Here is a 17,562-nt window from a genome sequence, read left to right on the forward strand (position 1 = left end):
GGAATTGTTGGGTAGGGCTGTTGTAAGGGTGGGCGGGGGTCAGGAGATGGGATAATAATGAAAAAATATGGGGGTGTTGAGGGATACGGCTGGGTATCGCTTGGTGACAGAGCCTGTTGCCATGGATCTGGTCCTCCCATTGGTGGAGGGCTAGACCAATCACTTAACAGCACAAATTGTTTCATTATTGAAGTTTTTCTCTCTACCTCTCTCTCTTTCTTTCTCACTTGTGAGCCGGTGCTCTTCCATCTTTCTTACCTCTTTCTGCTCTTCCAACCTCCGGAAGAGGTTAAGATGTGAAAGAAAATACAGTCTTAAAGAATAAGTAACAATAGAATGATGAAAGAATAGGAACAAAGAATGACCGATGGATAGCTTACTGCATTCTCACTTGCTTATTACCCATTTTTTTGTGTCGCAATTGTTTTCTAAATATGTATCAGTGATTATATTCTTTTTATAATTCTCTGTGCATACAGAATCATAGAACATTTTTCATTTTTGTTTATTTCTCAGACGTCTTGTTTTATTTTCAGTCCATAATGCTGTTTTGTACCTCTGCTAAAGCTGCCGTGGAACTAAACATAGATTGTAACTCGAGCGAGCAGCTGTGAACGATACTTGAGGGGGGATCTATAGAAAGGCAGGTAGGTAAGGAGGAAGGGGAGGGAAGAAAGGAGGGAGAGAATGAGTCATAGCTCGTCCCACAGGACTGAGGGGGCCGACTTGTGTGGAGGAGGATGGCGTCAGAAGTAGGGGCTGACAATTTAAGAAGACACATTAAAAAAAGGAAGAGAAGACTCGAGTAGTGGGCAGACGGAGCGAGAGATATGGACATGTGGGGTGGTTGTGGATGGGGAAGGAAGACAGGAAAGAAAGGGGTATCCTCGTCGAGGATAAGGACATGATTGGATGCTAACAAGGACATTTATAAATGGTTAAAGAGAAACCCTCTCTTCCGTTGCTGTGTCTTCTGTGTTTTGTGTTTCTAACTTGTGTAAAGTGCCTTGATGGGTGATTGTGCATATTCTGAAACTGTAGCATGTCGATCTCTTGACAGACAGCTCATTCGCTCTTTGGGAGATAGTGCAGCCGATGCAAAGGGGAATCCTCACTGACAGTTTAAGGCAGCGCCCGCACACTCTGACCAGACTGCAAACTCTGCTGAGGTATCATCTGGGGAGGGCACTGAGCTTGCACAGACACATCAGCCCTGTGAACACATAACCTTGCCGTCTTTTTGGGAAATGACTTCCCTGTCTCTGACGTCGAATGGGCTAGGTGCCTGGCTGAATACAGAGGAGATGAAGTGGGTCAAGCTGCCTGTGGATGTTTCACCCGCTGCTGTCTGAGGCTTTGTGAATGCGTATACTTTCCTGTTTGAACAGCTTTCTTCACCTTCATAGTACCAGTACAGTGGAAACACAAGTGGCCTCTTTATTGAAGCTTTTATATTATACATCTGATTTATGACACCAAAAGACTTGGAAAGTTTGCAAATAAATAGATATGATCAAAATAGTATAAATCTCACGAAAATTCCCTAGCCATTTTGAGATTTAATGAGGAAGACGGTCCTGTGATCCGTAACGTAGCGTTAGGAACCACCTTTGCCTTCCCCATCAACAACAATGCTAATCAAGCAGACTTAGTGAAAACCAATAATGATAAGTTTGGGAAAAATAATGATCCAGAACTTTATTTTTAGCCAGAACACAAAGAGTGCTAAATGGATGCTGCTTATTTTGACAATATAGCACAGCAGCATTGCTATCTGCTAAACATACAAACTAACCATAATAAAACAAACACTTACTGTAAAATTTCCACACTCGCTGGGATGCCGACTGACGGGACGCTCACATAATTCTGTTTGGATAAAGATTCAATCGCAAGCCTCACGAAGGGTTAACAAAAGTTGCCGCAACAAGCGTCTTTTTGTGTCTTTTGCCATCTTGGGGGGATGTCAAAGTCCACCAGTCTCTTGGTCCATGGCCACGTTTGTCTACTACCAGGTGAGAGATGCATTAATTATAATCTAGATTTTACTTTTAGCAAGTTTGCAACGACGCAGGAGCAGCCGCTGGCTTTGTGTGTTGTCAACAATAGCAGCATGAGCTGGTATTAGCTCACTAATATCAATGTACTGCTAAAATAGCACCTATATTAACAATATCACTCGTATTTGGTCAATTTTCAGGTCACGACATGTAAATGGAGTATTGTTGGCAGTTTCTGGATGTTTTTAAAGAGGGTATAATGGGCGCATTAGAAGACCCTCAATCTGTTGACTTAATTGTTAGCTATTAAATTACGATTTTGAATGAATAAAAAGAGCCGAGCACATGTGTTCTTACATAATGATTGTGAATGATAAACAGCACATCGCTTTCCAATTTTTGCGTATTTTAAGTATGACTGATCTGATTACATGGTCAGAGTGCAGAAACGTTACTACACTGACGTAGAATCTAAGTAAAATACAGAAGATATTCAGAGCGGAATATTCAAAATGGCAGACTGAATTTGTGGCATCTTGTCATATTGTAAATACAACTACAGTTTATGCAATTCCGGTTGAATTGCGTGTGAATGCCTCATTCATTGCTGAAGCAAAGTTAAAAAGGTGAAGAATGCATCATTAATTTAGAGAAACGTTTGAATAAACAGTAGGACTGGTTTCTCAAAAAAGTTAATTATGTCTTATTCATATACTTATCAAATGTTCTTGTAATCAGGCTATATTTTCGGTTTAATAGATGGAATTTTTACCTGACATGTTTCGACCGTCATCTGCAGTCTTCTTCAGTCGGAAAGGTTTGAAAATTTAAGAGCTGACGCTCAACTGAAATGCTAGTAGAACGTAGAATGAATAGTAGAAACAGTTTAACTGTGAAATGGTTTGAATCCTAAAGATAGGAAACTACTGAAGCATTCTAGGAATATAGAAATGATAAATGTATGTCGTAATAGTTCGAATTAAACTATTTGACTCAAAGATGTAAAATAGCCCAAAAAAATATTTGTTTTTTTTGGTCCCCTTCGGGAATCAAACCCACATTCCTCAGATGAAAGACATGGGTGTTATCCTCTTCGTCTGACAGCCCTGCTGTCCAGGTATTGTTTCACTTTGGTTGTTGAAGGGACCTATTCAGCCATTAAAATGACATCTAATTAGTAAAGTAATATTCATATAATAAATATGCAGGCCTCAAATTTTTACTTTTTAAGGTCAAGGCAAGTGTTGCCGTAAAGGAGGGTTCATATTTTAGGGCACCAAGGCAAGTTAGAAGGGCACCAAGGCAAACATTATTTTCTTTCGAAGCAGGGGCTCCAAAGCAAGCATACCAATGTAAAAAAGCAAGCATACCAGTGTGTGTGCGCACACACACACACACACACACACACACACACACACACACACACACACACACACACACACACACACACACACACACACACACACACACACACACACACACACATATATATCTTACGTGTAAATTATATACAAATAATCCAATGTTAATAAATACCTGCAGTGCGACAGGTGATGAAGGGTATTTGTTTTGGGCCTCTAAACACTGTGTTTATTATACATTTAATCATATTGATTAACTAAAAAAATTGAACAATTTCAGGGCTTGAATTTAGTGCCGCGACCGCCCTCGCCATAATGCCCAAAAAATGGACCAACATTTGCGGCAAGAACCTGCCGTGACGACCGCCCTTGACTTTTTACTTATTAATGGACAAGGGATGCAACAGTAAACGGTATAACGATAATTTGCGATTAAATTCCAAATGGTTAGTAATACAGTTTAATTTTTTAATTACCGAAAAACCGTCATTTATTAATGCATTTTTGGCAACACAAAGTCAGGCGCATGCGCACAAGTGGTGTTTGGCTGGATAATCATGGCGGACCAACTACACAGACTTTGCTGCGGAGATTTCCCCTCGGAGTAAACGGAGCCAAGTGCTTGGTTTAACGTCATTTTCCTTTGCTTCCCGCCGTGCGTTTAAGAGCGCACTGCTTTTTTTAGATGGAGACAGGTGTGGACAATATTGGAGACACTTGTCCCCACACTAAAAGTACACAGCGAAGGAGAAAACTATTTGATGTTTTGCAGCAGGCGATGTGTCGTGAACGTTGTCACAACTTGTTTATAAAGTCTTTACTTTGTTTACTGGGATGTTCACTCCTCCTTTTTTTAACTGCAAACTGTATCAGTGTTCCTGTAACATCAATACTGGCTATAATGTTTTGTCATCTCATCGAATTGAACGCAGGCTGTGAAGATTGTTAATTCGAGGTATCACTCCGGGTTTTTTTGTCGTTGGCCAAACTGTTGTACTGAACCACTAGGGAGGCGTTGGAGAAGAACAAAGCTTGTTTATTAGACTTCATCTTCATTAGCCAAACTTCTTTGTGTTTTATTTTGATATAAAAAAGTAAACATCAGGTTTTTTTTTTACATTAATTGTTTTTTTTCATGTCACAAAGGTATTACTTTAAAAACCATTTGACACATCATTTTGTTAATGTTTTATTGTGTGTAGTTAATTCCTATACGACATATTTCTGCTCAAACTCTTAATGGATTTGTCCCGATACAACATCTACATGTACATAACTTAAAACAAATAAATAAATAAAAATTCTCTATCAAAATGTAAAAATAGAAATAAAGGCATCATGGAATGACAAAAAGCTGACAAGTTGATGTTATTAAAGAATTAAAAAAACAAATATTTGTCTATAAATATATGGATAACGTTTATCTATAGTCTTTTTATTAGACATTACAAATGACATGATGGTATACAATCTGCAGTACGACATGGGCATTACATTTGTTTCAATTAGATTTTGTCAAACCTGCAGAAACACTGATGGAGCTAGGAGGCTAATTTATGTATTCCCCTCTTTGTGTGTACTTCGAATCCACATGTTTATTTTTGCTCATCATTTTTCCTTCCCAGTTGCTCTTCTCATTGGTACTTGCTCACCGCAAGCGGCAGCAGTTGAGAATGACGTTGCCGTCGCCCTGGCAACGCTGTGTGCCAGTAGCTGTGAGTGTGTTGTGGGAACCAGAGGGGGGAGTGTTTGAGGAAGGGGAAGATGAAAGAGGATTGGGTGGGAGGAGGGGGTCTAGGTGAGACCAGTTTATTCACAGGCACCCTATTTCTGTCTGTTAAAAATGTTGCCTGACCAATCCAGCACACCACCCTGTCCCCTGTCATTAGCACAGTCTGCCAATCAGGACTCAGTGTTTTTTGCTGCTCCTTTCATTTGTGCCACTGACTGTCACCTGCATGTAACAGATTGAATACACTATGAGAGGATCTATTCGAGGGCTTGCATAAGCAGCATGGGCTGCGTTGTGGGTGTTCTGGTTGATTCCGCGCTATACAATGCTGCTTATGACGCAGTTGCTGCAGCCTTGCAAGGGCTCTCCCACTTTGGGAAACCCTGCCTTGCTTGTTTGCTTAACTTGACTATCTTGCCACACATACTGTGGGTTTATTTATTGTTTATTGAATGGGTCCCCTTTAGCTGATGCCAAGGCGACCGCTAGTCTTCCTGGGGTCCGTACAGGAGCATACAAAATAAAAATACAAAGAATACATACCAGTGTTGGCTCTAGGAAGCTTCAAAATGGGATCCCAGGGAACCCATCAAGTCATAAAAATGGTACATTTATGGGGTCCCACTTTTTTGTAACCGTTTCAAAAACAAATGATAAATGTATGCATGATCCTGTTATATCTCACATTCTATATTGTGTTTTGGTAAAAAGGTTGTCATAAACGTTACTTAATTCATTAAAAAAATAACACAAAAGAAAACAAATGCAGTATTTCTGATCGATAAAACTTTCGGCCAATCAAAAGTTAAGAAACTGTAAAGGAAAGTGCATTACTTTGAAGTCGACCAATAATAAATAACTAATAATTTGACCGGGCAAATATACCGTATTTTCCGGACCATAGGGCGCACCGGATTATAAAGTGCACTGCCCATGAATGGTGTTTGAATCTTTTTTCATATATTAGGCGCACCGGATTATAGGGCGCATTAAAGGAGTCATATTATTATTATTTTTTTCTAAATGTAAAACACTTCCATGTAATGGTAGTTCTTTGCTCAAAATGTTGCATAGATGATGTTTTCCAGATTATCTTCAAGACGCTTTCTGACAGTCACTTCCGTATGCGCCGTTTTGTGGGCGGTCTTATTTACGTGGCTCACCTTCGACAGCGTCTTCTCCCCGTCATCTTTGTTGTAGTGGTGTAGCGTGCAAGGACGGGAGTGGAAGAAGTGTCAAAAATGGAGCTAACTGTTGTAATGACATTCAGACTTTACTTAAATCAAAAACGGAGCAGCGTCTCCTCATCCGGAAACAACCACACCGGAAATGTGTCCCGTGAAAAAACGTCCAACTGGAACTCTAATAACTAAGGTTCCTTGGGTGAATAATGTAAACTCACTACACAGGTATGTTTTAGCGCTTTCATGGCGAGTTTACTGACAGACATAAGTAAGAACTTTACACTACTTTTTATTAGAAATGGCACTAAAACATTTACTTCTAAAACATTTTTATATATTTTTGAGCGCCGTGTGTAATGTTCTATATTTTCAATGGAACATTTAAAATGTTGGTGTTTACTTGACTTATCTCTTATGCTTGACTGCCGTCTACTGGTCACACTTAATAATCATACCCTGTACCAAATAAAATAGTGCAGCGTCCCGGAAGAGTTGGTACTGCAGGGAGTTCTGTGTATTTGTGCTGTTGTGTTTATGTTGTGTTGCGGTGCAAATATTCTCCCGAAATGTGTTTGTCATTGTTATTTAGTTTGGTTTCACAATATGGCACATGTTTATGAAAGTGTTGGCAATGTTTATACGGCCACCCTTAGTGTGACATGTATGGCTGTTGAGTAAGAATGCCCTTCATTCACTTGTACACGGTGTTGGGTTAGTTACTGAAAACGAGTAACTAGTTACAGTTACTAGTTACTTTATTTAAAAAGTAACTCAGTTACTAACTCAGTTACTTACACCAAAAAGTAATGCGTTACTGTGAAAAGTAACTATTTAGTTATATATTTTTTTATTTAAAATTTTTTTTAAGGCTCCCATTAATGCCCTGTCAGCCGTCATTTCAGTACTGTTATTGCACTGGAGAATAATACAATCTGTTGATCAACTGGACATGCATTTGCATCACTGAACTCTGCTAAGCAATGTGGTCTACGTACAACACACAAAGACAAAGATATGTTTCAAAGGGCCAATTTGTTTTGGGCCAGAACAAATTGACAAAACTATTTTAAATAGATGCAACATAACATACATAAGTAACAAACTGCATAATAACATGTCACAACATAGCTGTAAACCTGGCTTCACCCAAGGAAGGCACACATGACATGATTATATGTCATGTCACTATATACAGCACACATACTGCTATACACATGCCTAACCAGGCGTTTTTTCTCTCAAGGAATTGTGAAATAAAATTATGTCTTCAGTGAAGCCCAGAACATCTACGAATTTCCCACGTTTTAGTTTAGAGAATAGGAAAGATTGGCCTGGCCCACTAGGATCCCTCTTTATGTTTGTGAACTTTATAGTCCATACATTTAGAGTGATGAGATAATCAAACACTCTAGAAGTCTAGAATTAAAGAGTATATAAGAGAATTGTATTGTGAAAGAATACTGCATACTACGTGATTCCTTTGCTTTATGTGAGTCTGTATTACATATTTATGTAGTGTTAAGCAGGGGCGTCCAAACCTTTTCCACTGAGGGCCATACACTAAAAAAATCAAAGCCTGTGGGGGCCGTTTTCATATTTTTCATTTTTAAAACCAATACAATTTATAGATTTTTGTTAAACCCTTAGGACTACCTCAAGTTTGATCCCGTTGTTGTTGAAAATAGGTCATATATTTATTTTTTTCTTACGCTTAAATCTCTTGATCAATTTACATTTACATTTGAACATTTTTCATGTTTTTTGCCCTTTTTGTTAACACGGTTACGTACTTGAAAATATAACCTTAGAGGAAAATCGAATATAAAATATTAGTATGCACGTACAACACTTAAGACCTTTAGCATATCAGTATGTGGAATTCAATTATTGAATAGATTACACAAGGAAATCAAACAAACCACCAATATGATTCAGTTTAAGAGATTGTTCAAACTACAGATGTTCACAAAGTACAAGGAACATTTATGATGACATTTTAAACTTTTTTTTTAGATAATAATTGATGTATTTAATATTTGTTTACTTACTTATGGTATATATTTATTTATGTATTATTTATTTATTCACTGTTCTGTTACAGATAAGGAACTGGGATAAAATTGCTATGATATGGAAAGGGGTAGGATTAGATAAGCTCTGCTTCTTTCTGCTCCTTTTTGGACGTGCTGTAATGAAACAACTGGAATTATGTATTATAAGCATTACAGTGTATTGTATGCATCTTCGAAATAAACTGAAACTGAACCAAACTGTATTGCAAAAACGAAAATTTGCAGCAAGTCCCCCCAAAAAATTTTCAAAGTGAAATACTGTATGTGAAGTAATTGGAGCCTTAAATAGGTTAATAATTTATACCGACATTGTATCTCATTAAAAGAAACAAATAGAAAAATTTCAGGGAACCCAAAGGGTCCCACTCATAAGTGTTAAACAAGTCGTACATTATTTTTTTAAAAATCTAGAGCAACTTCAGATAAGTCTTTCGATTATAAGTTTTCATTATGTTTCATGTTTTTTATATTTTATGCTGTTTTTTGTCATAGGAAAACTTGGTGTATTTATGGCAAACACAAAATATACAATAATTTCCTTTAAAATATTTTAAAGTGAAATATTTAATTTGAAGTACTTGCAGCTTGGGCTGCACAATTTTTTTTCCTGAAGAGGCGTTAGAAAAACATATTAGAGAAGCACTGCATTAGAACAATATGCAATAATCTAATTTCTAAATTATTTGGCTTTATGCAGACAAAATCAGAGCTTTTGTCTACATAATGCTCTTAAACTAAAGAAATAACCGATAAAAACTATACAGTCCTTATAAAGGTAATGTAATCATGTGATATTAATGCAAGTAGCCATTTTAAAGTATATGATTTTATTTCTCATTACTATATCATTGTTTACCATTGTACTGTAATTGAAAGGTACATAATTTCATCCTAAATAAATACATAAACAAAACAATTAAATGGACTAATTTCTGTAAGTAAAATGTAACAAAAAAAACATTAGACATCCTAAAGTGAATTTTTTTTCCAAGTTGGAAAAACAAAGTCAAATCATGCCATTACGGCATTCTTGCTCGTTTGTTCGTGTTGACAGGCTCGTAATGCCCATCCAATTTGAAGCTGAAATATTACCACAACGAGACATTTGGCTTTGTAATAATATTGTTTCCTCTTAATTTTTAATACTTTGCGGTACTTTTCACGAGAGAGTCCCGAGTAGCGAAGCTGTCTGTCTTGTGTGGGTCAGCTAACGATATCTCTCTTCGCCCACCAAGACAAAGGTTTTGAATGACTGAAAGGAGGGCTCACTGCATTGAGTTAATTCTACTGTTAAATAAACACGCTCAGGTTCTGGGAGCGATGCGTAGAGTGAGACCGCTTTCTCTCTGTTTGAAGCGAGAGACAAAGAGTTCTGATTGGCAAACATGTCTGTTACTCAAATGCGGGTGACGGCGGAGAAAAAAAAAAGTGTCTCTTGCGGTTACGTTATCGTACTAATTAAAACCTCAATGTCGATTAAACGTGCAGCCCTGTTTATGGCCATGAATAGGTCAACTCATAACAATCATTTTGATTCATTATTATTTTTTGAGCAATGGCAGCTTTAAAGAAAAAAAACGTCTGCATTACAGCTTTGTCATTAGAGGCAACATTGCAACTTGTTCTTGTTACATTTCCCCTGTTTGCTATTTTATTCCTTTTTTTGTAATAGTCTAATTTTTTTGTAATTAGGCCGTTAAAAAAAAAAAAGCCCACAAATAGCCCTTTGGCCGCACTTTGGACACCCCTATGTTAGTGATACCCAATTTCTACAGTGTGCCAAGGTCACTGCATTGGAAGTTGTTTCAATTTAGGAATCCTTATGAAAGCCCTCTGCTAGTTTGTCCTCCAAGCTGCAAGCAGGAGAAGTAGCAGCAGCAGAGATGAGTCACCCACCGTGTGAACCATGACATCATGCGTGTCTTCCTTTCCCTCTTTCCCTCTCCAGGGCTCCTGAGTGAAGGACTGACCATGTTGCTACACTGAGATCCCAGGAGAGAAGCAAGAGGCCCCAAAGGACCCCTTTGTCTGCCCTGTCCTCTCTCCCTGACTGGCTGCTCCCTCGTCAGTTCACCTGCTTGTTGTAAATATTTTTCAACTCATAAAATTGGTCTAAACAACAGCTTCTGTTGTTTTTCAAACAATCCTGCAAATTGACCTCTCTTCATTTTCAGCCCAACCCTGAAGGCTAAGGCTTACTATGGACTGCACATTGCCTTCTGCTGCAGTCCTGCCCAGTACGCTACCTTAGTGGGTTGGTCACCTCACCTTCCTTTGAGTGTTTCCCTTCCAAACTTGCTGTAAACCGTGCACGTCTGATACCACCTACAGGTAGATATTGGTATGTCACCATGCACACATTATATGCTGACAAGTTGTAACCATTATATTTCTCAGAAATATTTCTAAAGTGAGAAATTTGTTGTCAAAATTGGATCTGGAAATGATCATTCACGCGTTCATTTCGTCTCGCATTGCCTATTGCAATTCTCTCTTCACCCTTTTCAACAAGTCAACGCTAAAGAGACTTCAGACTGTACAAAATGCGGCTGCCAGACTTATGACTGGTGCACCCAGAACAACCCATATCACCCCCGTTTTATCCAGTTCAATTCCGCATTGAGTTTAACATTTTAGCCCTGAAATGTGCCCCCCCAGTACATCACTGACTTGTTATGCCCCTACTTGTTTTGGCTTGTGCAGCCCTTTGAGACTTTTGTGATTTAGGGCTATATAAATAAACATTGATTGATTGATTGATTGATACTCTTCAGGACGCAGCCTCCGGTCTTCAGGCCAGGCTCTTCTAAAGATCCCAAAAACTTGTTTTAAAACCCGTGGAGACCTGGCGTTCCAGGCTATAGCTCCCAGACTCTGGAACATCTTGCACCAGTCTCTCCGTGATCTTGACTGTGTTGAAACGTTTACGAAACATTTGAAAACTTCTCTCTTTAGTAAAGCTTTTAGTTAATGCACCTTTTAACTATCATTTTTAATCCACTTTGTATGCTTTTTATGATGTTGCCCCTGTCGTTTTAAATTGAACTGTTGTACAAAACATAGGTAAGGTAAAACAACGCTTTGTGATTTTATCTGTGAAAAGCGCTTTATAAATAACATTGACTTACTTACTTACTTAATTACTAAAATGGCTTGGACTTTTTTTCTACATTCAGGAGCTCCTGGGTCCTGTACCCAACCTTCCCTCCCCATTTCCCACCCTCTCCCTCTCCCAGAAGAAGATGTCAGTCAGCCTGACAACAGACATCCAGAAGGAGGGAGAGAGTGGGCCACTAATTGAACCCTGCGGTCGAGGCAAGACCTGCCCTCAGTCACAGGGCCCAAAGGAAGGGACAGGAGAGGGTCTGGAGCTTGAAGACAGCTCCCCACAGGATGTACAGGTGGGCAAGAAGGAACATATCATGACACACAACTCTGTCCAATAAGCCGATAAAACGATATCAATATATATTGCAGTAGACACGTAATCGATATCAATAAAAAAATGCATTTGATAAATATATATATATTTTGGTCGGAAGAAACCGGAAGTGACGAAGCAATATTGGTTGCATGAACCAAGGCACTCGCACGCTGGTAACCTAGCAAAACAGTAAGTGCTCACTGGGCAATGTGAGGCACACGCTAATCAAGTTTGGTTGCGTTTGGTTGTGCAGCCCTTTGAGACACTCGTGATTTAGGGCTATATAAGTCAACTTTGATTTATTGATTGATCTTGCTGTCTTTCTATTGATTTTCTGCATGGAGGGAAACTAAAAATGAGAGAAAAGAAGAAATTGTCAATAAAACAGGAAAAGTCATTTGGTAGTTTTTTTTAATTTTTTCAAAGAGACTTTAGTCCTTAGCCACGCTCACCTCTTTTCTTTTCAACCCTCGTCCATTACCTATTTGGGTATATGGAAACAACAAGTAGGAACTAAAGGGCAGAACAGTTTTAATAAAATAAATGACAAAGTATAACATATGTTTTACCAGGGTTTCCCCCTATATAGCCATGGCTAAATTGAGGCCGCCACACCTTAAAAATTAGGATTTTTTTTTATTTGGAAACAAATTAAAGTAATGTATTGTATGAATACATATATAGCCTACATTATTTAAGCCCTATTGACTAGCACAGAAAATGTGTCCACTGAAACACATTGATCAACATACCGTAATTTCCGGACTATAAGCCGCTACTTTTTCCCCTCGTTCTGGTCCCTGCGGCTTATACAAGGGTGCGGCTTATTTACGGCCTGTTCTTCTCCGACACCGACGAAGAGGATTTCGGTGGTTTTAGTACGCAGGAGGAAGACGATGACACAATGATTAAAGACTGACTTTTCATATAGGCTGGTTATTTTGATAACGTACAGGCGAGCACTTTGTATTACTTTGCACCGTTGTATTATTTGTACTCTGCACGAATGCTGTTCGCCATGTCAAAGATGTGAAAGTTTGATTGAAAGATTTATTGTTAATAAATGGGACGCTTTGCGTTCCCAAACAGTCATCTCTGTCCCGACAATCCCCTCCGTGGTAGCAGGAACCCCTATATACTACGCTAATTACACATCAAAACCCTGCGGCTTATAGTCGGGTGCGGCTTATATATGGAGCAATCTGTATTTTCCCCTAAATTTAGCTGGTGCGGCTTATAGTCAGGTGCGGCTTATAGTCCGGAAATTACGGTAAGCAAGAGGCTTTGCCACACTTTGCCACACTTTTGCTTCAGTGGCTGGCGGCTTGGGCCCTGCTGTGCACTCCGGCCTGACCCACCCAGCCATATGTACATATATATATATATGTACTTATGTGTATATATACGTACGTACGTATGTATGTATGTGTATATGTATCTATATATACTGTATATATGTGTATGTATGTATATATATATATATGTGTATATATACTGTATATATGTGTATGTATGTATGTATATATATATATATATATATATATATATATATATATATATATATATATATATACATACACACACATACATACATACATATATATATATATATATATATATATATATACATACACACACATACATACATACATATATATATATATACCGGTATATATATATGTATGTATGTATGTATGTATGTATGTATGTGTATATATGTATATATGTATATATATATATGTTTAAGTTCCTTTAACAGTGATATTTTTTTTTTAACGCACGATTAGTGTTTTTGACCCTCAGCCTGTTCCGTAGTTGGGGCACATGTATATTGGTGTTTAGTTATTGCTGAGCCATAGGCTTGAAAATAGCTAGCAGAAAAGCACAAAGAAAGGGGGACCTTATGGAAATCTCAGATCCAAATCCACGGCAAGTCGTTCTCCGGACAAGACCATTTTACCTTCAATCGCCGTGAGACGACACCCTTAGCGCGAACACTGAGCATGCATTGCTGCTTGCTGCTTTACATTCTAAAATATTGAAATGTAAAGTTATTGTGGAACTACAAACAGTACAAATTACATATAAAGCCAAATAAAGTGTAAAGTTGGTAAAAGATTATTGAGAATATATTTTATTAAGACCGGTAAATTGATCATTGTGTATAATAATAATAATGATAATAAGAAAGCTAGTTATTTTATTTATGAATAAGGGTTGGGAGTAAATATGTTTCACTTCTTCCCACTCCTTTTGGTTTATGAACAAAAACAACCATTATGTATTGTTTTAATTTTATGTGTTTTCATTGTGAAATGTTTTTATTTCTGTACCTTACTGTAATGTTATCAAGATTATTTCCTTTTTTCATTATTTTTTTCACGATTTTTCTTTTTTGACATTGCGGACTTGTTATGAGGACATAAACAAGATCAATGGACACACATCACTCATATAAGACATTAAAAACATATATTTTGTATAATAGGGCACCTTTCATTATAATCAAGCCCTCTTGCTTACAAAACATACTCATGGAGTATGCATGATTAACGATTGGAAGCTAGCGTGAATTTTGATTTTTTCATACACTTCTGTGGTTCCATAATGATTTTTAGGCCATTCATCATTCAAAGGTTATTATCATGAAAGAATGTATTTAATAAGCTTCCACTTTAAATTCTACTGTGCCTTGCAGAAACGGGCTCCTAACCACAGCCAAAGGAAACGGGCCAAGGTAGGTTACTTGAACATGTCTTTAACAGTCTTGATTTTCTTGATCATAGATTCAAAAAATTCAGCCGGTGCCTCAACTATAATATCAGTGTTTTACTGCAGCATTGATCCATTTACTGTCCTAACATTGTCTTAAGTGGACCATGCTCTTTTTGTTTTTGAGTCTTTATAAATTGCTAAATGGGCTCTGCCTCTGAGTTTGCCATGTGCCCCTACTCCATTCCTCATAGAACTCCATTCCTTGCGTTTTATCAAGTTTCAGCAGTTTAAAAACAACAGGTGTTGTCATGAGGCGCAGTGACAAGGCATATCCAGTATGACTGGATAAGGAAACTTTTTATTTTTATTTTACCGGGTAAAAAACAATGCAGGTGCACTTTGAAGACTAACTTTGCATGCATGACCTACGCATTAATTAGCTTTTGACTGAAACATGACAAAAAGTTAAAGTATATGCAGTGGAACCTTGTTTACAAACTTAATTGGTTCTTAAACAGGGTCCGTAAATCACACAATCCGTATAATGAACCACATTTCTCCACAAGAAACAATGTAAAAATGAATAATGGGTTTCAGCCTCGCCAAAGTCCATATTTTAGTGATGCAACACAATATAACATGCTATACAGTACTGCATATCAAACATAACGGGATGCTGGATCAACAAATGTAAATGGGTTATTCATGTATAGCTCTTTTCTACCTTCAATGTACTCAAAGCGCTTTGAGACTATTTCCACATTCACCTTCACACGCTTATGACGGGAGCTGCCATGCAAGGCCCTAACCACGACCCATCAGGAACGGACGTGACTAGAATGGCAGAAGCCGGGGATCGAACCAGGAACCCTTAGGTTCAGGGTTCGTACGGGTGCTTAAAAACCTTGAAAATGCTTGGATTTTAATGTTGTGTTTTCCATGTTTGAAAAATGCTTGAATTTTGGGTGAAGTGCTTGTAAAAGCTTGGAAATGTTCATCATATTTCTCGGCAGTCTGATTCAATAGGCTCATTATAAAATGGAAAAAAATAAAAATATGTTTCCTTAAAAATGAAAGCTGAACGCTTCATCTGTTGACTTTGCACGAGCCCTTACATTAGGTTGTCGCCCCCAAGAGGACAATGGTGCATCGGCCTATCATGCAGGGAGGTTGTCGTTTTAATGAACATTGGATGGAAAACGACAAATACAAACTTTGGATAAAACGTGGACCAAATCCACGTGTAGCCTGCTGCAAAGTATGCAAAAAGAAATCCAGCAATGGGAGAGTCGGCTCTCTCGAATCATATGAAAGGTAAACCACAGAGATTACTAGCCCTACAATTTAACTAATGTTAGCTAAAGTTTTGTTTACTAACTTTTTGCTACATGCTAGACCTAAACTGTGAGATCAGCGCTAGATTACATGTTAATTACGGACAGTTATTACGAAAGGAAAAAAGCAAGTGTTTGTCAATGATAAATTATAATGTTAAGAACTTCCCTCAACTAAAAATCGATTTGTTATCATAGCCACAGTTATAAGGCTAGATATGCTTAATGAAAGGTGACTGAGGTGTTGTGAAACAAACGAAACATTTTCCTTTAATTTATTATCCTTATATTCATGTGGAACAGTTTTGCTAATAAATGAGTGAAATTAACATTTTGAAGGTGCGTGTATTTATATAACATTATGCAGTTTACGGCTGCACGGTGGAACAGGGGTTAGTGCATGTGCCTCACAATACGAAGGTCCTGAGTAGTCCTGGGTTCGATCCTGCGCTCGGGATCTTTCTTTGTGGAGTTTGCATGTTCTCCCCGTGACTATGTGGGTTCCATCTGGGTACTCCGGCTTCCTCCCACCTCCAAAGACATGCACCTGGGGATAGGTTTATTGGCAAAACTAAATTGGCCCTAGTGTGTGAATGTGAGTGTGAATGTTGTCTGTCTATCTGTGTTGGCCCTGCGATGAGGTGGCGACTTGTCCAGGGTGTACCCCACCTTCTGCCCGAATGCAGCTGAGATAGGCTCCAGCACCCCCCGCGACCCCGAAAGGGACAAGCGGTAGAAAATGGATTTTGCCATTTACAAGCACACATACGGTGTGAATCAATCCGTGCTGTTCGACGTCATTGAGTGCTGTAAGTAAGAAAAAGAACAAGACGTTTAAAAAACAACACAAATGGAGATACGTTTGCAAACACCAATGACATTGAATAGTCTACAGAAACACTGCTTCATTTTCAATGCTCCATTCAGTTAATAATTACTGCTGGTTCAATGTTAGACTTAGGTTTTGAGCAGATTTTCCGTATTTTTCCTACATACAGCATTTGGTGACCTCAAACAACAAGGCTATGGATTGATTCACACTGGTTATCGCCTTTTGAAGGGTACTGGAAAAACTGGAATATTGATCTTGAAAGTCTTTAAAAAGTGCTTGAATTTGGCCATGGAAAAGGTGTACGAACCCTGTAGGCTGCTGGCATGGCCGCTATACCAACCGAGCCACGCCGTCCCCACAACGACAACATCCTTAACTTTAACCACCATAAAAAGAGAAAGGAGCAGACAGAGGGGTCAAGGGGAGGGGCCGTGTGTACTCTTGGAAGAGGTGCTGCTGATGGAGAGGTAGTCTTCTCCACTGCTGTAAAACGACTGCTTTGGCATCTTTTTCAAGAAAAGTTTGGTGTCATCACAATTAAAACTTTCCGTGGTATGTTCGGTGATTCTTCCACGCTTGTGAGCGCCATTAATGTTCTCCTCATAAATAGTCTTTTTCTTTTTAACTCTACAGCGATTTCCTCCTTTATGCTGGCCTGTTGTCTTTTTGGAACTCCTGTTAAAGTGGCAAAATGGACAAAACTTGTCAAAAGGCGAAAAGGCACACATGCTAAAGCGTGGAGAAGCGTCTAGTCACGTACTGTATGCACTGCGCAGCAACTGACGTGGTGGGCACCACCTTTGCAAAAATTCTGCGCCCTGTGGCACAAAATAGCTGCAAGTGAGACGCAATGAATAAAGTGTTCGTACACAGAGACATTGTTCGCTCACGGAGGCATTTTTGGCTCG

At 38.5% G+C, this 17,562-nt stretch overlaps 1 protein-coding gene across 19 annotated transcripts in view; it reads left to right on the plus strand.

Annotated features, from left to right (window-relative positions):
• The window catches only part of LOC133643381 (R3H domain-containing protein 2), a 134,787-nt gene that overhangs the window by 60,842 nt on the left and 56,383 nt on the right, over positions 1-17,562 (plus strand). For 17 of the 19 annotated variants that reach the window (XR_009824677.1, XR_009824678.1, XR_009824676.1 and 14 more), the window contains 4 exons: positions 10,298-10,432; positions 10,524-10,690; positions 11,526-11,750; positions 14,472-14,510. Coding sequence is in view for 16 of the 19 variants with exons in the window: in XM_062037913.1 (XP_061893897.1) it covers positions 11,592-11,750; positions 14,472-14,510 (198 nt within the window). In the remaining 3 variants the exon portion in view is untranslated. The remainder of the gene's footprint in view (positions 1-10,297; positions 10,433-10,523; positions 10,691-11,525; positions 11,751-14,471; positions 14,511-17,562) is intronic. The other 2 variants (XM_062037910.1, XM_062037911.1) reach the window with 2 other exon arrangements.

The sequence above is a fragment of the Entelurus aequoreus genome, linkage group LG26 (assembly GCF_033978785.1).
Source record: "Entelurus aequoreus isolate RoL-2023_Sb linkage group LG26, RoL_Eaeq_v1.1, whole genome shotgun sequence".
NCBI classification, from domain to species: domain Eukaryota; kingdom Metazoa; phylum Chordata; class Actinopteri; order Syngnathiformes; family Syngnathidae; genus Entelurus; species Entelurus aequoreus.